The 27234-nt window shown below is 42.1% G+C and overlaps 1 protein-coding gene across 4 annotated transcripts in view; it reads right to left on the reverse strand.

Moving 5' to 3' along the window:
• Positions 1-27234, reverse strand: part of WWP1 (WW domain containing E3 ubiquitin protein ligase 1) — a 117251-nt gene that overhangs the window by 14163 nt on the left and 75854 nt on the right. For 3 of the 4 annotated variants that reach the window (XM_075826033.1, XM_075826030.1, XM_075826031.1), the window contains exons 3-13: positions 24650-24785; positions 23023-23147; positions 20423-20566; positions 20261-20330; positions 18706-18887; positions 14378-14684; positions 11616-11711; positions 10731-10908; positions 9706-9760; positions 9541-9625; positions 2882-3010 (exon numbers count right to left, since the gene is read on the reverse strand). In XM_075826033.1, the coding sequence (XP_075682148.1) occupies positions 2882-3010; positions 9541-9625; positions 9706-9760; positions 10731-10908; positions 11616-11711; positions 14378-14684; positions 18706-18887; positions 20261-20330; positions 20423-20566; positions 23023-23147; positions 24650-24785 (1507 nt within the window). The remainder of the gene's footprint in view (positions 1-2881; positions 3011-9540; positions 9626-9705; positions 9761-10730; positions 10909-11615; positions 11712-14377; positions 14685-18705; positions 18888-20260; positions 20331-20422; positions 20567-23022; positions 23148-24649; positions 24786-27234) is intronic. The other variant, XM_075826034.1, reaches the window with a different exon arrangement.

Genomic DNA, 27234 nt, shown 5'->3' on the forward strand with positions numbered 1-27234 from the left:
TATATTATTTCATGTTTTGGGACTTATATTTTAAAAACTTTATTTATTATAAAAAATTTGTGTTTGTGTATTTTATTTACTTTTTATTTATTTATTTATAATTATTTTTTTTTTACATTCATTTAACTTTTTTTTAAAATCCCATAAAGGGATTTATCATTTTTATTTTGTAACTGCAATGTACTGCCATAGATCTATATGCCAGTACATTAGCCTGTTACTGATCGTACACAGGCAGTTGTTAGGGCCTACCTCAGTATGCCCTAACAACAGGAAATATGTTCAGACAGCCCTGGGGTCCTTCACTGGACCCTGGGCTGTCTGGCCATACGAGTTGTGGGCTTTGATCGCGTCACAGTTATCTTCTGTGACGCGATCAATGTGCAGTCCCCTCTCTTTGAACGCCGCAATCTGCTTTCATTGCGGCGTTCAAAGGGTTAACAGCGGAGAGATGATGTTTCTCTCCTCTCCGCTGTCAGAGCGGGGCCGTGGCTGTGTATTACAGCCGTTGCCTCGCTCTCGAGGGACGGCTGTCACACAGGACGAGTATACTCGTCCTAATGCGCGAAGTGCTCGCCGCTCAGGACGAGCATACTCGTCCTGTGTCGGCAACCAGTTAAAGAGGCTCTGTCACCAGATTATAAGTGCCCTGTCTCCTACATAATCTGATCGGCGCTGTAACGTAGATAACAGCAGTGGTTTTTATTTTGAAAAACTATCATTTTTGAGCAAGTTATGAGCTAGTTTAGATTTATGCTAATGAGTTTCTCAATGGACAACTGGGCGTGTTTTTACTTTTTACCAACTGGGCGTTGTGGAGAGAAGTGTATGAGGCTGACCAATCAGTGACTAATCAGTGTCGTACGCTTCTCATTGTTCCAGCCCAGCTTCTTTCACTGCACAATCACACTGTGCTGTGGATCATGCTGGGCTGGAACAATGAGAAGTGCAGGACACTGATTAGTCACTGATTGGTCAGCCTCATACACTTCTCTCCACAACGCCCAGTTGGTAAAAAGTAAAAACACGCCCAGTTGTCCATTGAGAAAGTCATTAGCATAAATCTAAAATCGCTCATAACTTGCTCAAAAATGATCATTTTTCAAAATAAAAACCACTGTTGTTCTCTACATTACAGCGCCGATCAGATTATGTAGGAGATATAGCACTTATAATCTGGTGACAGAGCCTCTTTAAGAAAAAAAAATTCTATATAAAGTCTTTATCTGGCATTTGATTACTCTGATAATTCAGTACTCCGGTATAAAACTGCAAACCAAACTCACCGGGCCAGGAGCAGAAGACAGGTGGGACAACCAGTTATGGGACTAAAAGTCAAAGTAGGATATTTCATATCATTGGTCTCCGGCTTTCTACTCTTCCGGGTAACTTTCATGTACTCCCTCATAATGCAGAATATTTGGCCATCTGGCATCTCAGCGATCCCAAGCAATCATTGATTTGCGGCACAATCAGAACCATTTCTACATTAACTTCGATAGTTACTACTTGGTTCTGTTCCATTAACATGTTGATTTTGGGGCGAATGAATTGGTCATCTTCTGTGACTATCATTTTTTTTTAATGAAAATCCTACAGTGAAAGCCTGTCATAACATAAGAATAATAAGGGTAGGAACACAAACGGCGTGTTCTGGGCGGATACGCTACGTCAAGCTGCGCAGCGTATCCACCCTGAACACCGCAGGGAATGTCGTCTGAAAAATCGCACCCCATTATGGTGCATTTTGACGCTGCGTAAAGCAGCGCCGGATTTAAAAAAACATTCATACTTACCACCAACCTCTTTGCGCGTAGTCCGGCCTCCTGGGATGACGTTGCAGGTCAAGTGACCGCTGCAGCATGTGATTGGCTGCAGCGGTCACATGAAATGAGGTCATCCCAGGAGGCCGGACTAGAGAAGAAACAGAACTCTGGGTAAGTATAAAGTTTTTTTTTTCTTACTTGCGATTTTTGCGGCGGAATCGCTGTGATTCCACTGCAAATGTCGCAAAACACACCACTTTGTTGCGGGTTTAAGCACCCCATTGAATTCAATGAGGAAAACCAGCAGCAGAAGACCTGCGATTCTGCAGAGTGGACATGAAGAACCCGCAGACTCCAGTATAGACACATACATCCATAGAGGCCGCCATGTGGACATATACACAGGATACAGCGGTAGTCCGACTAGATCTCAGCTCAACTAGCAGATTGTAAACCCATCTACTACGAGGGGTCAGTCATTCAGTGCGGAGAACAATCACTTTGAACCTATCGCAAATTGTCATTTTTTTAGTGCCAAACACTGAATTTATATTAGGGACATGAAACGCAGCACTACATCACATATCTGACATGAGAATGCTAATGTGAATAAAGCTGCATATTGCATGAGCCAAACAGAAATAAAACATGTTTCACAAACGGCAGATGAAGAGCTATACATGACGTATGTATATTCTTCACATGAACACCAGGAGGCCGCGCGCTCACTTTACAAGAAAGGTGTAGAATACGGCTGGGTGTATATAATGGTGTCACATGTATTATACAGTTATAAAGATATGCAGATCACAGATGGAAATATCAAGCAGTACAGCCATGTTGTCAGGCCGGGAACACACAAACGTGACTATATGCAGTGAATGAAAGAAACAAGTAATCAGCAGATCATCATCACTGAGTGACAGCGTGCCGGCTTATACAGGAGGCCGCGCGTCATATTCCACCAGTCTATCATTAAAGATAAAACGCTTAGGAATAATCTGCAGCTGCGACAATCACTGCTGAAAAGAAACAAGACCACACGTGTGTTCCTAACCTTCATGTTTACACGGCTGTACCGCAGCTCAGCGCTGACTGCTGATCACGTTACTTACACTGATGACTTTCCAGTCCGGGGGTCATTGAAAGTGGTGGTCTTTGTGTTGTGATCTACAAAGTACTTTACCCCTTCTCTTGTGTACCGAATTTCCCAGCCCTCGGGCAAAGGGTCCTCATTTTGTAAACTGTGGGGAGGGAGCAACCATTAATAAGAAGCCTTTCTAAGCACAGCAAGGTTTTACAAATCATACACAAATTATGCACTGCCATTAGTGATTAAAGAGGACCTGTCACCACGCCTGACTTGTCTATTTGACTAAATACTTGTATTTCCCATGAAATAACAATTCTGGAGCATCTTTTCTTAGAACTCTGCATGTCCAATTCCTCCAGGACTCCTACAGGAAATGTAAATCAATAAGAAACTGGGCATTACCATTCCCCTTGTCAATAGAGAGTCCCTACACAATGTGAGCACTGATTGGACAGTGTTAAAGTGTATAGAGATGCACTCTATAGACAAGGGGAATGGTATTGTCACATTTCCAGGAGGATTAACAGAGGAATGGTATAACGCAGGGTTTAAAGGAAAGGTGCTCAAGTATTTACTGAAACAGACATGTCAAGAGAGCTAAAATGTCCTCTTTTTAACAATATTTTATAGCAACCTAAGTTACCGTATATGGTTAAGGTGAGTGCTAGTGGAGTCTGCTGCAAAGACATTTTTTAATAATGAGAAGCCAAGCGAAAGATAGGAGAAAAAATATATATATATATATATATATATATATATATATATATATATACACACACACACACACACACACACACACACACACACACACACACACACAAACTAGTTCTTCTCTATGAATTAGAATATCAAAAAGTTAATTTCAGTAATTCAAATCAAAAAGTGAAACTCATTCTATAGATTCATTATTCACACAGTGATCTATTTCCAGCATTTTTTTCTTTTAATGTTGATGATTATGGGAACAGTTCATGAAAACCCCAAACTTAGTATCTTAGAAAATTAAAATATTATATAAGCCCAATTTCAAAAATGATTTTTAATACCAAAATGTTGGCCTACTGAAAAGTATGTCCAGTATATGCCCTCAATACTTGGTCGGGGCTGCTTTTGCATGAATTCCTGCATCAATGTGGCGTGGCATGGAGGCGATCAGCCTGTGGCACTGCTGAGGTGTTATCAATGCGGCGTGGCATGGGGGTGATCAGCCTGTGGCAGTGCTGAGGTGTTATCAATGCGGCATGGCATGAAGGCGATCAGCCTGTGGCACTGCTGAGGTGTTATCAATGCGGTGTGGCATGGAGGCGATCAGCCTGTGGCACTGCTGAGGTGTTATCAATGCAGTGTGGCATGGAGGTGATCAGCCTGTGGCAGTGCTGAGGTGTTATCAATGCGGCGTGGCATGGGGGTGATCAGCCTGTGGCACTGCTGAGGTGTTATGGAAGCCCAGGTCACTTTGATACCGGCCTTCAGCTCGTCTGCATTGCTGGGTCTGGGGTCTCTCATCTTCCTCTTGACAATACCCCATAGATCCTCTATATGGGGTTTTGGTCAGGCGAGTTTGCTGGCCAATCATGCGCAGTGATACTGTGGTTATTACACCAGGTATTGGTACTTTTGGCAGTGTGGGCAGGTGCCAAGTCCTTCTGGAAAATGAAATCAGCATCTCCGTAAAGCTTGTCAGCAGAGGGAAACATGAAGTGCTCCAAAATGTCCCGGTAGACGCTGCGCTGACTCTGGACTTGATATAACACAATGGACCAACACCAGCAGATGACATGGCTCCCCAAACCATCACTGACCGTGGAAACTTCACACTGGACCGCAAGCAACTTGGATTGCTTCCTCTCCACTCTTCCTCCAGACTCTGGGACCTGGATTTCCAAATGAAATGCAAAATTTACTTTAACCTCTTCGTGCACCCAGAAGTGCTATTACGTCTGGGTGCGGGGGGTGATGTTTGGAGCGCGCTCCATATGCTGAGGGTGTCGGCTGTATTTTACAGAAGAAAACCCGCGACTAACAGCCGGCAGTTGAAAAAGAGGGGGGCGGGCCCCTCCAACAGCTCATCGCCCCCCCCTTTGCGGCGAGAATGGTGACGACAGTTGTTATGGCAGCCCAGGGGCCTAATGAAGGCCCCCAGAGCTGCCTTCATTCTGCCTCTGTTGAGCCATGCCATAGGCAGGGCTTAACAGATGCCTGTGAAAATGACGATATACTGCAATACATCTAACAATCACAGGTTTGAAGTCCCCTAGGGGGCTAATAAAGTGTGTACAAAAAAGCTTTTAGTAGCGAAAAAAAAATAATATATATATTAAAAGTAAAAAAAAAAAAAAACCTTTTACCCCATAAATAATGTAAAAAATAAAAAAAGTAAAACAAAATTGGTATCGCTGCATCTATAAAAGTCTGAACTATTGCAATATAGCATTATTTCATGTGCACGGTGAACGCCGTAAAAAATAAAACTTTAAAACGCCAAAATCGCTGTTTTTTGGTCACGTTCGCGCTAAAAAAAAATAGGAATGAAAAGTGATCAAAAAGTTCTACTTACCAAAAGATGGTACCGATAGAAACTACAGCTTGTCGCGCAAAAAATAAGCCCTCACACCGCTCAATCGGTGAAAACATAAAAGTTATGGCTCTCAGACTGTGGTGACACTTAACAAAAAGTTGATCATCAATAAAAGCAGTAAAATATTAAAAAAAACATATATAAATTTGGTATCACCGTAATCTTATTGCGCCACAGAATAAAGATAAGTTGACGTTTTTACCGCACGGTGAAACCCGTAAAAAGAAAGCCAAAAAAACAACTGAGGAAGCCCAGTTTTTCCCAACTTCAGCCCGCAAGAATTTTTTTTTCAGTTTCCCAGGACATTATATGGAACTATAAATGGTACCAATAGAAACTACAACTCCTCCCGCCAAAAAAAAATAAGCCTTCACACCGCTCTATTGATGGAACAATAAATAAGTTATGGCTCTTGGAATGCGGGGAGTGAAAATCGAAAATCCAAAAATGGCTTCGTCCCGAAGGGGTTAATCTGAAAACCGGACTTTGGACCACTGAGCAGCAGTGTTGGTCTGCTGTGTTATACCAAGTCCAGAGTCAGCGCAGCGTCTACCAGGACATTTTAGAGCACTTCATGCTTCCCTCTGCTGACAAACTTTATGGAGATGCGGATTTCATTTTCCAGCAGGACTTGGCACCTGCCCGGACTGCCAAAAGTACCAATACCTGGTGTAATAACCACAGTATCACTGCACATGATTGGCCAGCAAACTCGCCCGACCTAAACCCCATAGAGAATCTATAGGGTATTGTCAAGAGGAAGATGAGAGACACCAGACCAAACAATGCAGACGAGCTGAAGGCCGCTATCAAAGCAACCTGGGTTTCCATAACACCCCAGCAGTGCCACAGGCTGATCGCCGCCATGCCACGCCGCATTGATAACACCTCAGCAGTGCCACAGGCTGATCGCCCCATGCCATGCCGCATTGATAACACCTCAGCAGTGCCACAGGCTGATCGCCTCCATGCCACGCCGCATTGATAACACCTCAGCAGTGCCACAGGCTGATCGCCCCCATGCCACGCCGCATTGATGCAGTAATTCATGTAAAAGGAGCCCCGACCAAGTACTGAGGGCAGATACTGGACATACTTTTCAGTTGGACAACATTTCGGTATTAAAAATCATTTTTTAAATATTCTATTTTTCTGAGGCACTAAATTTGGGGTTTTCATTAACTGTTACCATAATCATCAACATTAAAAGAAAAAATGCTGGAAATAAATCACTGTGTGTATAATGAATCAATAGAATGAGTTTCACTTTTTGAATTGAATTACTGAAATAAATTTACTTTTTGATGATATTCTAATTCATTGAGAAGGACTAGTTTGTACATATGTATATATATATAGTCTGTATTATCCACGCTGACAACCCCCCTCCTGCTTGCATGCTGTAGATTCTGATTGTCTATTATGTGCATACAGAGAAATGGAGCCGGGATGAGACGAGCAGCAGTTCACATGCCAGCAGCCTCCACATGTGCGCTCCCCCTCTAGTCCTGGGCTGACAGCCGGCGTGGACAAATACTGCAAACTTTAGAAGCCAGTTACACCATTTCAGGAGCCAATTTGCCTATTTACAGCCAAGCAGTAAAAAATATTAGAAAATGACCTAAAAAAATGTCAGACGCCAGAGTGACTCATTTTTAGGCGTTCTGGCTCCTGGGATTTGTCCAGCCCTCACATACAGGGTTAAGGGAAGGGAAAGCTTATCTGTACGGCAGACAGCCAGTAACAGGTCTGCTCTAACCAGGCAAAAAATCACATGCATATTTATAGCAAAAAGGAGAAGGTTAAAAAAAATACTAAAAAGAAAAGGAAGAAGGAAAGTAACGTAGTCTCAGTGGCTTTACACAGACCCGCTATATTCATATGGGCACCTTCACACACATTGGTTTTATGTATCGGCTGCTGCGTTATTATAACACAGTGGAGAGAAGTCACGTAGTTGTGAACAGACCAGGTTTTTAGGACACGCTGAAGTCTACGACATGTTCTACCCTTGCGTTTGCATTTTCCTCGATTTGCCTCAATAGGAAAAAAAACGCAAGGAGTGAAAACAAACATCGATAAAAACTGCGGTCGTGCGAATATGGCAAAAACTGCCAATACTAACACACCTGTTTTGCGCTGGTGTTGCCGCTTAGCGCTGCGCCTTCACCGCTGTGTGTGAACATACCCATAGGGTGCAACTTATAAATATATTATGAGCCATGGTCGCTTTGTAACTTATTGAGCCTCATGTACAAATTAACTGCAGACAAAATGTGAAGCTGCGGCATGTAGCAATAAAGTCCAGCGGTTATGTTTAGCGTAGGCAGGACGAGAAATTATACAAGTGCCCCATTTGTCTGCACTTTTATACATTAGGGTTACAGGGGCTTAAAGAGGCTCTGTCACCAGATTTTGCAACCCCTATCTGCTATTGCAGCAGATAGGCGCTGCAATGTAGATTACAGTAACGTTTTTATTTTTAAAAAACGAGCATTTTTGGCCAAGTTATGACCATTTTCGTATTTATGCAAATGAGGCTTGCAAAAGTACAACATGGGAAATGTTTACAATAAAAGTCCAACTGGGCGTGTATTATGTGCGTACATCGGGGCGTGTTTACTACTTTTACTAGCTGGGCGTTCTGACGAGAAGTATCATCCACTTCTCTTCAGAACGCCCAGCTTCTGGCAGTGCAGATCTGTGACGTCACTCACAGGTCCTGCATCGTGTCAGCACCAGAGGCTACAGTTGATTCTGCAGCAGCATCAGCATTTGCAGGTAAGTAGCTACATCAACTTACCTGCAAACGCCGATGCTGCTGCAGAATCTGTAGCCTCTGGTGCCGACACGATGCAGGACCTGTGAGTGACGTCACAGCGTGATCTCTGGAGAACACGGCTGTGTCTGCACTGCCAGAAGCTGGGCGTTGTGAAGAGAAGTGGATGATACTTCTATACACAACGCCCAGCTAGTAATAGTAGTAAACACGCCCCGATGTACGCACATAATACACGCCCAGTTGGACTTTTACATTAAACACACCCAGTTGGACTTTTGCAAGCCTCATTTGCATAAATACGAAAATGGTCATAACTTGGCCAAAAATGCTCGTTTTTTAAAAATAAAAACGTTACTGTAATCTACATTGCAGCGCCGATCTGCTGCAATAGCAGATAGGGGCTGCAAAATCTGGTGACAGAGCCTCTTTAATTGTATTGCATTTTTGGATAAAAAAAATAAGAATTAACATATAAAAACAGTCTCTGAGAAAAAGTGACCTTGTTGATCAATGTTGTCTTATATTTCCAGTAGTTTAGTTAATGAAAACTGAATTCTGATTGGTTCCTAAGGACAAGGCCAATTTGTATTGGAGACTGTTTTGATACAGGAGCCACATTGGCTCAAGCCTTAAAGGGGAATCATGGTTTCAGCAAATAAGACTTATTTATAGTGTATCATTTTCTAATTTACTTTCCTCACAGCTCTCAAAATTTCTGCTTGCAGTCATTGAATGGGATCCTTTATTTATTACTTCCAATGGAATAGCTGTCTTACGCCATGCGTCTGTGTGTCCATCACGCGACCAGAATAGATTTTTAGTCACTGGAAGTAAACAATCAAAAGGTTCCCATTTAAGGAGTGCAAGCAGAGGTCTTGAAAAGCACGAGGAATTAATACAGAAAGTTTTCATTATACAATGAATAACCTTTTTTATCGGATACTGTAATACTCCATAAATGATGCAACTGGTTCCTAATAAAGCAATTTCTCATGACTACGGGTTCAGTCTACAAAGCATCTCCGGTGTGCGGAGGCAGCAGGTGCCGTATCATTTATCACATTTCTTCAAATACGATCCATCCTTCTTATATCAATCTAATCCAGCAACAATACGCGTAGGTCCTGTCTACACTTACAATAGAGAAGGCGAGCAGTGGGCTATATTCATGAAGACTAGTACGATTTAGTGCAGCATTAAGGCACTGGGGTACTGAAACAAAAGGAAAAGCTTTTCTTCTTGGACATGGAATGGAGCAACGTGATGGGATAGTTCTCTAATATTACACAATGACAGAAGCATATAGAGGACATATTCCTACCCTTGAGTTCGAGGGTCTTCCCATTGGGTCGTTTTTGTATTGTGATTTACAAAATATACTCTATCCGTGGAGTCCACTCTTCTTTCTGGAAAACAATAGTTCAATAAGTTTTACAATGCGGTCATATTTAATACTAATGTGATAAGAACGGTAATGTTCTCCTACCCCAGCCTGGTGGTAAAGGTCCCAAGGGATCGTTCTCTGCGGATAACATTGAAGCCTAGAATTGAACATTTCACATGTTACTACTTAAAGAAATGCAACAATCTGTCTACACTGCCAGCACCTCACCGCCCGATCTCCAAATGCCTTGATCCGAATATAAACGGCTGGTGTAGGAATGTATGCATGTATGGATGGATGGATGGATGGATGGATGTATGTATGTATGTATGTATGGATGGATGGATGCATGTATGGATGGATGCATGTATGGATGGATGCATGTATGGATGGATGCATGTATGGATGGATGCATGTATGGATGGATGCATGTATGGATGGATGCATGTATGGATGGATGCATGTATGGATGGATGCATGTATGGATGGATGCATGTATGGATGGATGCATGTATGGATGCATATATGTATGTATGTGTGCATGTATGTATGTGTGCATGTATGTATGTGTGCATGTATGCATGTGTGCATGTATGCATGTGTGCATGTATGTATGTATGTATGTATGTATGTATGTATGTATGTATGTATGGATGCATATATGTATGTATGTATGTATGGATGGATGCATATATGTATGTATGTATGTATGTATGTATGTATGGATGGATGCATATATGTATGGATGGATGCATATATGTATGTATGGATGCATATATGTATGTATGTGTGCATGTATGTATGTATGTATGTATGTATGGATGCATATATGTATGTATGTATGTATGTATGTATATATGTATGTATGTATGTATGTATGGATGGATGCATGTATGTATGGATGCATATATGTATGTATGTATGTATGTATGGATGGATGCATATATGTATGTACGGTACGGACGCACGTACAGGTTTGTAGAATCTGAAAACTAGTAATAAGTGAAGTAACTCAATTTATCAAGACACACCAACATTCACGTCTTAGCATGATTGCTATATATACACTGACATTGTATCTTCTCACCATGAAGAAAATACAGCGGACAGTAATGGGTTAGACTTACTGAATAGAGGTATCGCTGGTTGAACTGCTGCATTGCTCCCTGGAGTTGATTGCGTTGAGTCGACTGCCACTGCTCAAAATTTCGGACAGACTCCATGGTCGGCCTCTGCCATGTTGTAGTTCTAGTGTTATGGTCAACATAGTACACCCTACCACGGTCATCGACCCTTCTTTCCCATCTGAAAAGCAAAAAGGACATTTTCTTTTAAGGTTATATTTCAGATAACAAAAACAAACAGCAGAATTCTATGTCTGGCTAAGTGAAGGAATCAATATTTTGCAGGACTATTTCCTCACATACTTCGGAAGCCTGTTCTGTTTCTTCCTCTGGATAATCCGGCACAGACTGCTCTACTGCAGCAAAACTTCTATTGTAATCAATGAGGACTGCAGGAGCTGCTTCCAAGAACTGTCCCTGTATCGTGCTGCACAATATTTAGTGGACACTTTAAACGTTTATTTTTTTCAACGTCAGGATCTCTTCACATCTTCGTCTGAGGCAGCATTGTTTTGGACTGGAAAACTATTGCTGCATGCAGCATTAGTTTTTCCCATCATAACTCGCCACAGAGGAACCCGATGGACTCCATTATTAGTCAACGGGGTCCGGCAGGTGCCGCTGGTGTTTGTCGTACAATGGATCGGTCGCAGAGCAAACGTGAACAAAGCCGAAGTCATCATCATTCAGTATTTTACTCCTTACATTTTCTGCAACTTTGAGTTAGGCAACATCACAAAGTGTACCATAATATTTAAAAAAAATAATTGTAATGCATATTAGAAATTTGCAATATCATCACATATTTCTACATATATTGGTATACAACCCAAGTGAAACTGTATTTCCACCAAAACCCGACAAAAGTTCATGTATAAAAGCACCCACCCAGGTGGCAAAGGCTGTGGTCGTTCCCACGTTGTAGTCCTTGTGTTGTGATCAACGTAATAAGTTCTACCATGAGGATCCTTTCTCTGCTCCCATCTGAAAAGAAAAGAATCAGTCTCTTAACCAATCATACGCTGAGAAAAAAAATTATTCTAAAACTAGTACTGAAAAAAGGAATATGTAAGGAAGCTGAAATAAATTTGTAGCGGGATACAGTAGCAGCAAAAATTATCTGCACAGAAATTGAGCAGCGGTGCAGATTTTTAGGTCCGCAGCACGTCAAATTATGCTGTGGAAAGAGCAAGGACTTGTTGCAGATTTTCCCCATTTGAATTCAAAGGGGAAGAAATCCGAAATCAAATCCTATTGCTGCGGATTTTGCGACGGATTACCTGAGGATCCACAGCAAAATCCACAATTCCTGATGACAACGCTTCCCTGGGTTTCTGTGCAGCCATCAGCAATGGCGTGGCGTGTCAACACGTGATCAATGCAGCGGTCACAAGTGACGACACGTCATCGCTGGAGGACGGTTGTACACAGACCGAGGCAAGCTTTGCCATGGGAGCGCCGGATGAGTGGATTGTTTTTCAGACACTCGGCACAATTTGTTGTGGATATCCTTGTGGATTTGTTGAGGCAGATTTCCGCAGAAAACCAACACCACGTGGACGTACTTTAAAGTATATTTTTAAAAAAATATTCTCTAGGTTTGCATGGCACTAGCACCTGTAGAAAGAGGTTACTGCTTCTAGACTGTTAGAACTGTGGGCTACACAAATAAGATCAGCTCACCGGCCCAACAACCCCAGTGCAGCTGTTCCTGGTGGAAGTGGAGTACGGCCCAGCAGACGTGTCTCACTAATACAACAACCATTTCTTCAACCACACATGGCCATCGGAGGTAAATGGCGGGCTAAAGGCTATCACCGCCAAACGCTCAGTGATTGTATCACACATGAATTTACAATGTGTGCTTAAAAAACAACAACAATGTTTTATTGGTGTGATAAGTTATGGAAAATACTTTGATATAGACGGTCATAAACTGCACTCTATATCTGCCAGTAGCGACATGCTATTAAAATACCTGTGGCTTCCCTGGTCTATTTAAGGATCTTTACCACTAGAATGGGAGTCATTTCAATTTTCCACGCCGACATGCAAACTTGCATGCGATGTGCTGCCTGCGATAATAGTAAGCAAGGGGAGAATGTTCGATTGGTTTTATTCGATCGCAAAAAAATACAATCAATCTATACACTCATCGCAGGACATCACACGTACACATACGACTCTATCGGAATTATTACATGCGTTTTTCCCGGGCATGTGCAATTATCGCGTGCGCATAATCGCCGGGGAGCCTGGGCCTAAAGGAGAAACTTCGCTAAAACACCCGTTCTCATATATAATCCTTATAAACATTTCTGAAGAACTCCAGGTTACAGGGGTTTATATAGAATGCCACTCTCACTTCAATGTAGGAATTGAAGCACACAGATCCTAAACCAATGACATTGTCATGTGAGAATGGGTTTCAAGTGGATCTCCCCTTTAATAACAAGAACTGATATATTGTTATTCAAGAGAAGATCTGCATGCTGTTCATACAATTCCCTTATATTTACATTCTCCATATAGTGTGCATGACACCATTTTTATCCAGCTACCCCCATAATAGAACTACTGGCACCTCTCAGAACCAGCGTGTGCTCAAGGCCCATTTTCTTATAGTGATAAAGATACTTGTATAAGACGTTGCATTCTAAAATTAGGAACAAAACCCCATCCGAATACCTCAGTAGTTACAGAATTTGCATATTTTTATTTAGCGGATAAGGCTGTAACCCTCCTATTCCTTTATGTGGGGAACCGCCCATGAAGCTGATTTTATTATAAGGGTTAGTACACCTTTGCAACTAATTCTGTATGCATATAAAATGAAGCCACTCTGAAAATTTTCTTGATTAAAAATATCCTACCATTGTGTCTACAGCTCCTATGTAGAACTATGTGTCTCCCTGGTTACAGACTACAAACAAACCTTGTGCAGATCCTGCAGTCTTATTCCCCTCCAAGTCTCCCCTACTTTTAGTGAACACACATTTGGTAGGTTAGGAAGTGCAAGATTGCAGGACCAGACTACACGGGGATTATTTGTAGTCTGTAACCATGGAAGCTACAGACAGAAACTAGTAGGATAATTTTATACATTTCATCTCTGCAAGTGTTTGTGCTTTACATCCAAGTACGACGAATAGCGCCCTATTAGCGCACAAGCCCAAGCACTTCAGTGTGAGAAAAGTACTTGCCCATAAGCCTCTGTGTTAAGTCACAAATTTGCTGCTCATGTGACTAAAAGAGAAATGCACAACTTGTAATGGATGTAATAAGACAAGAGATAATCATTGTAAGTCCCGTAAGTAAGACAGAAACCAGAATAGGCAAATAAAGTGAATATATAAATAGAACGTGGTGCACACTAGATACATTTACAGCCGTCTATCTGTGTTTACCTCGATAACGGTCATTGTGAATCTGTCACTCAGATCATGGTAATAAAAAAAGATGGTTACAGCATACAAGGGGTTAATTGACTAGAAATCAGGGAATGCTATAAAAAGAACGAACACTCAGTAATGACGTAGGACTACTGAGTGGAGAAGAGCCGGTGTGAGCAGTCCCTGCACTGCAGACATCGCTGTAATACAAGTGCGCTGATCATTAGCAGACTAGAAAAGCTCAACCCATCAGCATACCCAGGTGGCAGAGGCTCCGCAGCGGTGCCAGGCTGCTGTCTCACAGGATCCACAGAAGCAGCAACAGACGATTGTCTGGGCTTTCCAGCTTCGGGACTGGAGTTGCCAGCAGCAGAGGATGGCACGGAGTCCGTAGGCCTTTCAGGTTCAGCACGAACAGCAGGTGCGCCACTGTCAGGTGTGGTAGTGTCTGCTATGTCTGATGTGTTAGTTGTAGAGTCCATGCAATCGGATATGAGGGATTCTGCAGGATCCGCTGCATGGCAGGACGGGCTATCGGCTTCTGATGCATCAGCTGTGCCATTAACTGAAAAGAAACAATATTCAGAGTCAGAAATGGATCACAGTAACTCGGCTATTTGCATTAAATATCACACACACCGTGTACCCACACTCCAAACACCCCTGTACATCAGACTTCAGAAACGTAACTTCATTGGTTGAAAAAAGTCAAAATGTTCACTAAGATAAACCTTTATCATACCCGGCCGCTGTTACAGAGGGCAGCGATGGCTCCATTCAGACCCCACAAGGGCAGTTGTAGATTTCGCTGGATCAAGTCCACTCCATTCTTATTATCAATGACTGTATAAGTGTTATACGGCAGACGTCATCAGTCACTTTTTTATTGGTTATTGCTTTCCCCTTCACTACCTCTTGTGGTATTTTCCAGGTATATTCACACAGAAGATTGTTTGCATAATTGTTAAGTGACTGTCCCATTCATAGGCACCAAATCTGCCCGGTGTGAATATATCCTTACTGTGAAGAAGCCCTTCCAAACTTTAGGGCTAACATTTTTTTTCTTTAATGATGAGATTTTGTGAGTCACATGAAAACACGAAACCGTCCAGGAAGGACACAGTAAGCCGGACAATATGGTCACAACACCATTTTCAGTTTGGAAGCGACTGACCTTTAACATGTAAATAGTGAAAAGATTATCAAATTGAACGCTGAGAATCGCACTAAGGCCTCAGGCACACGTCCATGGCCCTTTATACGGCTGCAAATCACGGACCGCACACTGATGGCTTCCGTGTGCGGTCCGTAGTTTTAACGGACCAATAAATAGAATGGCCGAGACTGATCCACAAAAACGGACAGTAATAGGACCTGTTCTATAATTTGCGGAACGAACACATGAATCCGGAAAAAAAACAAAAACGGAAGTGTGCATGGCCACATAGAAATGAATAGGTCAGGGTGCTATCCGTTAAAAAAAAAATGGATAGCACACTGCTGAATATCACTGAAGTGTATGGAGGCTTTATATACATGGGCGTATTACGGTTCAGTACTCCCTCTGAGTAGAAAGGAGCCATAATATGGCATCCACACAAGCGTGTGGGGCCGTCGCTCTACCTCCAATTCCATACTGAGGCGCACAGGATTCATTTTGGTTGGACTCCATACAAATCAGTTAGAAATAAGGTCCTGGCATGCTCCATCGAATGCTGTATGTGTAGAGGCATTTTCTCCGTACATATGGCCCCCCACGGAGTATGTATGGCAGTGCACGGGGTCTCCGTGTGAATGAGCCCTTAGTGCTATAAGGAGAGTTTGGAATCCCATCCCCAGCTCTCTCTAACCACAGCAGTGCGTGCTGGAAAACCGACTTGTTAATCCCTAATGCCACGATCACATGGGAATGTTGAAGAGCAAGAATTTTAAGCTTTGCTAAAGGACATATTTTCCTTCTAGGCGACACAAAGGAGCACAGGGAAGCAGCGCCCGATGTGTTGTGACTGGAATGACCACATTACGTTCTCAAACTCCATTACTGTCATGTATTTCACCGGGGGAGAACCAGGAACTGACAAAAAGAGATGAAAACCGGGCGTCCTAGTTGTCTTCATGATCAGTCGGCTGCACTACAGTAACACAGATGGAAGGTAGAGAATCCCCGTCATATACTGCCCGCCCAAATACCACAAAAGGGAGGAACACAAGAACGGAAAAAATCATTCGCAATACTTTATTTTCACACCAGAATATGGTCATCTCTTGACAATAACAATTGTGTCTGCTGTTCCTCTAATTCACATTCGCTTCTAATACGAAGAATACAATGGGACATACCTAATGTGGGAGGCTACACCAGTACTAGAGACGGCAATAGGGGTAATGGTCCTGGGGCCTTTATAACAATTCTTTCCAGCAGAAAGACATAGGACAAAATTACCCCCAAAACACAAACATTTCTTATTTTCCTTCCAGCAGCAGACATTGGGGTACAGTCCGGCTGGGCGATTAATCGAATTAAAACCAATGAATGTTCCCCTAGAGACCCTCACAATTCTATTTTTGAACAGAATCTCGAAATCGTTTCTATAATTCGGTTAAAAAAGGTGCTATGGTGCGCAGGGTACACCCCCCTCCCGGCCCGCACCCCCAAGCAGCTCGCAGGGAGGCGCAAGTTCCTTCAGCAGGGACAGAAGTTTTTCTGCCACCACAGGTTATTGATCAATGACTCAGGAGACGCAGCCATAAAATAAACACTGGGGAATGATGAGACCAGAGGAACACCGCTCATCCATCCCGGTCCTGCCATCTCCTGCACAGACATACAGCGGATGTGTCTGCGGGGGACTTGGTGAGCTGCGCCTTTTCACCCGCGCCATGGCCAAAAAACGCCGGAAAATACGCTTTCTCTGCCTCCCATTGATGTCAATGGGAGGTCAGAGACGTAAACGCCCAAAGATAGAGCATGTCCCTTCTTTTTCCTGCGAGGAGGCATTTTCGGATATTTTTTGGCGCGTTTTCCAATGCGGTTTCCCCATCAAAAAACGTGTAAAAAAACTCTGTGTGGACTGGCCCTAACAACCCAGAGGCATCATAAAAAGGAGGCCCCTTAAGTGAATAAGGAATTTTAATAAGCCGCATTCTCCATGCAGTTGCCCGCCATTAGAAACCAATTTTAGGACACAACAGACCTTGCCACATAACCCTGGATTTCTACTGAACCAACTTTGGAACCACTGCCTTAAGGCCGGAATCACACCCACAGTTTTGATGCAGTTTTTCGCTCAGTTTTTGAAGCCAAACCAAGAAGTGGATCCAAAAGGAAGGAAAGATATAAAGAAAAGACTGATGTGTCTCCTGTCTGGTGTCCACTACTGTGTTTGGCTCAAAAAAACTGACCTAAAAACAGCCACAAAAACTGCATCAAAACTGTGTGTGTGTGAACTTGACCTAAAAGGGTTTTCCATGAGTGCACATAAAAATCCCATCTATGAAACCTCCACTAAGCAATGGCTTTATTTTCAAAAAAAGATAACGTTTTCTACATGAAAGTTTGCAGGGAACAGAACAGCCCCCCCCCTAAAAAAAAAAAAAAAAAGGGTTTTTCACTGCTTCCTGTCAAAAAGCCCTGACAATACAGACCTGACAGTGTAAAACAATGGGGTTCTTAAAAGGAGGTTACACTTTTTTTTTTTACGGGGATCATAAATCTTAGGCGAGCATAATTTTGGGATGGTTAATGGTCATTAGTTAAGCTCTGTGCACACTAAGTTTTGGCCCCACCTAGTGTGTACGTTAGCCCGATGAGGCCAAAGTAGTGTCCTTTTAGCCTCAGTCGGGCTAGTATACCTTTTTCTTGGAGGATGGAATAACATAGTAGTCTACACGATTCCATCCTGAGGGATCCCGCAGAGATACACATCTACCGCACGGCATACGTTTTTGTTTTTTTTAACACGGGAGTATAAAAGTCACTGTACGGCATTGTTCACAAATATACAATTAAACGTATAAGCCATGGACTTTCCAATAGCTTTTCACGACATATACGAAAAACGATTGCCATTGTAGTCTATGGGCGACGTACACGTTAAACAGAAACCTAACAGTGGCATCTGACACCCATAGACTTTAATGGCACACGTCATGAACAGGGTCATGAAAGTTTATGAGATCTACATTTAACATACACCATTAAACTGCATTGTGATAGACACCACTGTTACGGCATCCATCACAGCCTACGTTTAACACGTATGTCGGGAGCTCTTTACGGTAATCATCCCATATAGAGATAAATCTGTACTTTCACATGTATCGTGTATCTTTCAGGCCCAATGAAGTTTCATTGGGCCTAAATGAGTTAAATGAGGCCTGGCGTGCAAAAGCCTATGCTGTAAGCGGAGTATTACTAGTTCACCGTCTTGTGACCGAGACCTGTACTAAAGCCAAGTTGAGTTTATTACATAACTCATTATTAAAGTGCTCCATATTCCTTCCCTACATACAGTCCATGTCAGTGAGCTGAATAGGCTGTAGAGTTCATATGCAAGCATGCTATGAGATGAGAGATCAGTGCGTACCAGTTCTAGTGCCAGCCTGTGCAGTAAGTGGATTTGGTGCGGATGTATTTTTGGGTCTGGCTGCAACATGAGAAGGGGAGCGAGTGCCATCTCCATTTGCTATTTGCGCATTAAAGGCATTCTGCTCGGCGTAACTGGATGTTGTTTCATTAGCTGTCCCATTGGGAACATCACTAGAAGATCTTCAAAGGAGATATAAAAAAAACATTATTAATTTACATCAAGTGATATGTAAACAAACAGTAAGTAGTTGCATAAAAATACGTGCTGTGCTGTATAGCAGAGCTGAAGATTTACACATAAAAGTAGCGAGACTACAATTGAGGCCTCAGGCACACGTTAGACAGAGGCGTATGGGACCTCACTGAACCTCCGTATGTCGGCCTCTGATTTCATATGTGGCACGCTTCATCAGATGCTGCATTACAGAGGTATTCACTGCTCCTAGGGGAGAAGATCTCTGACATACGGCAGCCGACGCAGCACCATATGGCAACACACAGAGGCTCCGTGGCTTTGTAGGACGTATCCACAGGTGCCGCCTTCTGCACACGACACTGTATGTAAACACCACACAAAAAAATAAAAAATCTCACCCTTCCTTACCCTCAATGACATAACAGTCCTCGATTCAGCCCTACAAGGCGACGAATATAATATTTAGGCTTGTACAAAAGGTCACCTTCTACTTCAATCTCTATAATCTTTTGAACACAATTTAAACTGTCCTTTCAACATGAGACAAAAGAATTGTTTCGAGTGTATCGGTGCACATTTACGAATAGTGACGTGTCTAATGTAATTATGCTATAGTGGGCGCCATATTCTACACAGCGCATGACAGACGAGGTAGAAGGTGCAGGCACTGAACGTTTTACAAGGTGTACGTGCTGTAGCTCTCCGCTACTGATCAGAGTACAAAAAGTGGCAGAAAACGTTTGGAAATTAATGGGACTCAAATGCCGTGCTCTTTTTTTTCCCCCACAAAGTAGGAAAAGTGTTAGGAGCTTGTTAAATATGGCAGCACGATCGCCGTTCTTTTCAATGCAATTATGCCAGAAAACTTGTGTCATTGTAAGTGGCATACATAGAAGAGATGAGGGCACAGGGCATAGATCAGAAGGGCCAGGGGGTGCTTCCCATAGCACTCCCTTTCCATGAACCTTGGGAAAAATTCTAGAACCCCTTGCTTGATTGTAATGTGCATTCTTTGGATAGGGGAGCTCTGTACAAGTTCTCTCCACAAAGCAGCAAAAAAGATGGGATGAACCGGGGCCAGGGTCTCCTTCTCCCCTAGGGCCCAGTAGCAGCCACATTGGCCTGCCTCTATAGAATCTACTATGTGTCCTTGGATCAATAAATGTGCTGCATAGTGTCACAACCCTGTGACGACAAGCCTTCTCTGATGCTACAGTGACATCTGTGAAAGGGTGTAATGAGTGCTTACTGTGTGGGAGACGAATCCATCAATCGTCTAAATGTAACCGAACTAGTGCTCAATACTCTGAGCGGCAGATAGAACGGACTATTAACAAGCAGCAGGAAGTGCACATACCCAGCTCGAACGTCTGACGAACAAGCTCCTCCATTGTCACGGATTGCGTCACCGTTTTGCTGGATTTCTACTAAAAAAATCCAGATAAAATTGGAAAGCTTTAAAAGGTGCAGTCACAAAGTTACAGAGTCCAGGTCGAGAATTCATGCACACCTTACTTACCGGGTGTAGGGGCTGTGGTAATACAAGCTGCGAGGGACTCTGGTTCTACATTCAACCCATCTAAAATGACTGTCAGCTCACCCGTTTGGACTGTGCCATGTTTGCCATCTAGTGACAGCTTTAATTGCTCTTTTACTCTTTCCACTATAAAAGATAAAAATAAATGTTATAAAATCTTGAAGGTCAAAAAAGAACATATAGAGAATATAGACATCGCAGTACAAAATTTATGTTGTGTTCAGAATATCAGATGATTGTGTTTAGGCTGGTGGTAAAATCGTGATCACACATGCACATTGTACGGCCTGGGGCCAAATGGGACCTACAATCCCATTCTGTGTGGCCCGTGGATGGCAGGGCACTGGGTCCATCTTACTTTAAGCATTAAAGGGGTATTGTACTTTTTAAACAAGTGTAGCCGAATCAATTTTAAATTAAAAATATTGACACTTACTACTATACGGCTATAGAAGGCGAATACATTTTACTGCAAATCTGCATCGAATCGTTTGGATTTTGATGCAGATTTGCTTTTCACTGCAGAAAACAGTGCAGATTTACCTCTGCCGATATTCCTACTGATTTCACTTTCCAGCCAACTAAAATCCACAGATGCAGATTCCACATGTAAAAATTCCCAACTTAAAAGGTGTTGTCCGAGATAAAATGACTTTGTGTTAATCCTTGTAATTTATAATTGTAAATACATTTGTAATATACTTACATTTTCCGAAGTGGCCCCGTTTCCAGATCCTGCCGTGGGGTACTTGACGTGTGATTTCCCTCTCTGCACTGGCTTTGGCCGCTGTGTTGATCTTCAATTATTTTCCGGGTATACGACACGTCATTTGTGACGTGCCGTGTATGGGCTGTTCTGTTATGACGCGCATGCGCGGCCCCTACTGTTATCTCGAGAACAGCAGGAACCGCGAGAACAGCAGGGACCGCACATGCGCGTGACGGTCTGTGCAGCAGAACAGCTCATATACGGCACATCACAAGTGACGTGTCGTATACCCGGCAAAGAATTGAAGATCAACACAGCGGCCAGAGCCAGTGCAGAGTGACGTCACCAGTCAAGTACCCCACGGCAGGATCCGGAAACGGGGCCACTTTGGAAAATGTAAGTATATAACAAATGTATTTACAATTAGAAATTACAAGCATTAACACATAGTCATTAAATCTTGGACAACCCCTTTAAGAATACGATTTTGCAAAATCTCATCCACTTGCCTTGTATTATATTCCGCTGCGGATTTAACCTGCGTGAATCCGCGGGTAAAATTCACAACATTTCTGCCACGTGTGATCTTACGGATCTAACTATTGTTGTAATGTGAATATGGTTTACATTACGGTTTACTCTGTGGTTCCCAGGTAGAATCAAATGGCTAAAGCTGCCATACGCATGGCTGTCGGCCAAATCCCATTCCCCATAAAGATGCACACTCAGATTGGATAAGCAGCATGTTTATTTCCATATAGAGAGAAGAATTAAGTGTTTGGCAGAGGTTTATCTCCAGAGGGAATAAAGGAATAGCCAGGACGGTCCTAGTGGTCGAATACTCATTAGTTCGTTAGCCAATCCAGCAGGTTTGGCCGACATGGATCTAGCCAAGCGTGCATGTTTATGATGGAGTTGGGAGAGATAGCGGTCAGCCGAAAACGCTCTGAAGTTTATGGTCGACTGTAGTCTGTTGATGCCACCCGGCTAGAAGATCAGGGCAAGGAAAACAAAACAAGGTGTATATTATAAAGGGTCATTATTTTCTATTCAAATATTTACTGAGCTACATTTTGTAAAAGTACAATACTCCTTTAAGAAGCAGACACAGTTAGTATGCAGAGTGCTTGTCCAGCCTACCCAGGGCCAAAAAGCATCGCTGACCTCCAAAAGAGAGTCACGCTCCATCTCACCTGATTTCTGGAAGATGTAACACAACGGCTCATTGGCTATGACAGGATATGATGTTCTTTGGTAAACTGTGCAAATTCTACTTGAACGGAACCTACGATTTATTGTGGCTCCTTCAAGTAGACTATGTAGTCCTTCAGACCAAAAAACGTCTGTGCACCTATTATCTACACTGATGGACGCCATATATATTTTTGTGTATCTTTTCAGCATAATAAACAGATAATAAATTTTTATGCCATCTACACTCAGTGAAATCTACATAATTTGCTCTGGGCAATTGGTACGGCTGAATCAGGTTAAGTCAATTATAGTGATGAGCAAATAGTTTCCCCCAATTCCCATTCATATGTGCCAGTCCACGGGATACAATAGGAGAATAGATTAACCTATTAGACCCAAACCTGTCAAATTGTTTCATCCAATAAATCCTAAAGGCTGAAAATCAAATTGCATATTGACAAAACTTGAAACGGATGGAAAATTTGCTCATGTCTAGTCACAAGTATATAAAAAAAAAACAAAAAAAAAAAAACAGTATTATTTGTCATCAGCAGCCTTGTAAAAAAAATGATCACGCTCTTTACCCAGTAACATCGGACTCAAATGCCTTCATCCCAACGTGCTCCATTGCTCATACCTGGCCATTGAAATTCTGTGCCCCCGTCTTGCAATAACTTACATTTTCTATTATGCGTTTCCAGCGCTTGCCTCAGATCTACAACGGTTTTGCCAAGCAATGCATCAGATATTAAAGTATGGTGACTCCATACTTTAAATTCAAGTGTGGTTTGTGGGGTTACCTTCCTAAAAACACATAAAAAAAGACAATTACAATTTAGTTGTTTTTTTCTTTTTACAAAACTCTAATACGGCATATAATGTTTCGCTGGACAAAAGATTTCCTAGCAACACATTTTAATGTTAACCAGTTGGGGACCACCCACTGTATATACGGCGCGAGTTTAAGCTCGCTCACCAGGTGATCAGACAGCTGAATGTAGGAGACTGCCAGGGACCCTGGAGAGAAGACAGCAGCGGATTTCATTGCTTCAGTTTTCTCTGTACTCGCGCGCACAGCGCTCCAAGACTGCGGTGTATATGGTCTTTTGGTCCCAGTGGTCATGTGACTGGTCCCATGATATTTGGGATGCCAGTAGTTGGGGCTGCTGCTGCCTTCTGTGCAGCGCCAGTTACAGTAGAAGAGTATAGTGTAAACAAAATAACATTAAATAGGAGTTCCCCTATTGTCTGTAACGCTAGCCCAGACCCAATTACCCTAAAATAGACATGTAATTGATCCAAATTTATGACAGACAATAAACAAAAGACAACAAATAAAAAGTATTTTTTAGGGTAAAACTATAATTAACAAATTAGCTGAAAAGTAAAAAAAAAAAAGCATTTTTTTCCCACTATTTATTTCAAACTATCTGCCTAAAACCGCTAGCAAATATGATGTGTATGAAAATGATAAGAAAAGAAACCTGCAGTGATCACGAAAAAAAAAAATAACATCGTAAAAAATTGCGTAGCTAGCCTAACAAATAAAATTTTTATAGCCGCTTAATACGTGCTAAAAATGAAGTCTGGTCCTGAATCGGTTAAAAGTTTATAGGCTATTTTAGACTGTGATTCTAATTCATGGCTCAAGAGGATCTGTCAATGACACCCTGAATCCACGGAGAACTTCACAGGGCTGCCAAAAGGGGTCATTGTGATGACGACAATCCCTGCCTAGATGTCCTTTTAAAGCATATGGAAGAACCCCAGAGCCGCTAAACATACAAAATAAAAAATAAAATATTAAATGAGGTTTTATATAAAAGTGGCAACAGTCTTATGCAGTGTTGCAAAATGATATGGTGTCTCAATATTTTATATGTGAGCAACCTTGTAATGTGACTGTCCTCTTTAGACACAAATTGCTGACTCTCTGACTGACACATTAAAACCACGTGTCCAAATACACTTACATTGTATGATAGGGGAGAAAACGACAAACAAAGAGACCTTCCTGAAGAAAACTAGAAGAGGCCGTTTGGTGTCCATCGGAAAGCTTATTAAATATCTTACTGCTGCCATATGATTGGTCACAGCCCCTAATCAATTTCATGTAACCATATCTCAGAATAGGGCATTTTTTAATACATTTATACAGTTCATTCTGCCATTGCCCCCTTTATATATCCCAGGAGGCAATTCCTAAGATAATTTATGGTGTCCGCATGCTCATACATGGGCAAAGATGACAGAACTACAGGCGGCAGGAAAGAAGTCTCCCAAAACTCCATAAAGGTAGGACGTACATAGTTAACTGTTCCTCCCATCTTGGATTGCTGGAGCTGCTTGCTTTTGCCGTCTTCTTGGTTTCCCCATCAGCAGCTAGTTCTGTATAGACTGTTCCAAACCAATTCTTCTTCTTTTTCAGTTTGGCACAAGACACTACAAAAAAAGAAAACCAGAGCAAGAGTCATTTACAAATTCATTCATCCTGTCTTCTAAATTATGGTGCACAGTTTTATAACCCCCATATGCCCTATCCCTTGGAGTGTTGTAACTTTTTTGTTGCCCAAGTCTGTATATCTGTTGTGTCCGGACATTTGTTCTGTGCCTGAACTGGACACAACGATGATAAAGTCCTGCACCGGTCCAGCGTCCATAGCTTTATGTAATGTTTATCTGTCCGTCGTGCTGGGAGAGATCTAGAACGGATTTCAGAACTCCTCCCGTAGGAAAACAGAGGATCAGTTCTGGCATCAGTTTCCCGAAGGTTTGTTTCTGCGCCACGCCGGAAACAAAACTGGATAGCTTGACATATGAGAAGGTAGCCCAAAAAATAAGTGCAAAGGCAAGAAATCAGAATCCCCTGTACATCTATTATAAAAGAATGTGACAAAGAAGTAATTCAGATAAAAGAACTATGTTAAGGAATAGTTAAGTAAGCAACATCATAATATATTTATTCTGGTAGTTTTACCGACGGTGAACCTACACCCCAAAGCAAATTGAAACTTTACACATAGGGTAGTCATATGATTTAGTATTTTTGGATAAGGCATTAAATGATCAGAAGATATTGACAAAAACAAAACTTTGGTGCGGTGCATTGCTTGCGCCCATTACTGGGTCTCGCCTTGCTTTCAATTGAAGGTAGAACTGTGGGGGCACTCAGATTACTACACTTACTTAGAGGGCACTATTACTGAATGAGAGCAATATTTGCAGACACTAGTTGTGGCTGATGTCCTTGGCCGCTTGGGTCAAATGGAGAAGATGAAAAAATGGACATATAGATTAGAGAAGAAGTCACCTGTGAGTCACTGAATGTAATGGTTATGTTGTGCTTTGCTTTCCTGTATGTTCTGTAGCTCTCAATTTAATTTGAAAAGATATATCCATCCTGGGACTATCTTTTAAGAACCTAGAAACGCCACTAATAATTAACACATCATTCCCCCCATGGTCACAACTCTGTATCAAATAGATCTCAAGCCCTACCCAAGTTTCAACAAAAGATCTGCACCTCTATGAGGTTGCCTACCCCTGCCGTAATCCACAGCCAAGAGGTGAACTGGAGACCCCCTATTTGTACATATACATGGAACAGAGTAGTCTAAAGTATATTATTCTCTATTTTACAATCTATAATATTAAGATCCTTCTATGAAATAAAGTTTACAAGTCTATACATTACAACTAGATGATGAATGTTATGTGACCAATATCAGAATCTCTCAACTAAAGACCTAACCTGGTCCGGTTTACAGCCGACGGTGCCATCAATGACATTTGATATGAAAGCAAATTACACTTTTGTAGAATTATGAGCGGGTCTTTATCTCAGCAGCTTCGGTAAATTCCAGAATCGATCTTAAAATGTATAATCCTAACTGGAAGGCACAGGGAGCAGCTAGGTGGACATTCATTCATATGAGATACATAGGTTCATGCAGGCAACACCGGCTGGAATTTTGACCTACTGTATGTAGTTGGCACTAATATCATCCGTGTACAAAAGATACAATAGACAATAACACTGTTGGAAATTTTAGATGGTATACAAGACAGGTAGAGACTACATGGACAGCTAGATCAGTCCAATGACCCTGAATACAGCAGCTTAGGTCTCTTCCACCGAGACCCTTACTACTAGGAGTGGTGGGGTATTGAGCTTAGGTCTACTCAAACTATTTTGAGTGGAGACGTGGTTTATAGATGTAGAGATGACCCAATCAAACTAGTTATGAAAAGGCCATATCTACAATGATAATTCCAATTTAATATGCAAACCAAAATCCTAGGTTAATAGCCCTGAACTCTCGACTTTGCAAAGTAATAAATTATTAATAGCTTGAGCATACACGCCTTTTACAAGAACAACGCCAGCTTTACACTACAGACACACTCGTGTATCTTCCTGAGCTTTTAATAGGACCTGAAAAAGTAATGAAGTAAATCTAAGGGCAAAAGAAACAATGTTGTAACAAGTCTCCAATGATTCAGTGTATCAACCAGTAGCAGTATAAGGCGTCTGCCAAATCAAACAGGGGTGGAGATGGGATCAGTAGTCTTTCAGATAAGTGACTGCAGTTAAATAGACGTTCCTACATATTTCTACAGACATGCGTTCTGCCTTGCAGAATAAAGTAAAAATAAATAAATTTGGCCACACTGGCGGAGTGGATAGGTGAAGACGTCGGGGCCAAGGTCTTAAAACACTTAAATCCCAATTGTCCATACAGTTTCTAATGCATTGTTGCTGCTGGACCAAACCATAGTTCTAGGCTCCTCTCAACAACCCAAAACTACTCCTGTGGTATATCAAAAGGACTGTAGCTAAAAAGGTAAGGCCCTGTTCACATCTGCGTTGGAGGCTCCTTCAGTCTCAATA

Source organism: Rhinoderma darwinii, chromosome 5, assembly GCF_050947455.1.
Source record: "Rhinoderma darwinii isolate aRhiDar2 chromosome 5, aRhiDar2.hap1, whole genome shotgun sequence".
Taxonomy (NCBI): Eukaryota; Metazoa; Chordata; class Amphibia; order Anura; family Rhinodermatidae; genus Rhinoderma; species Rhinoderma darwinii.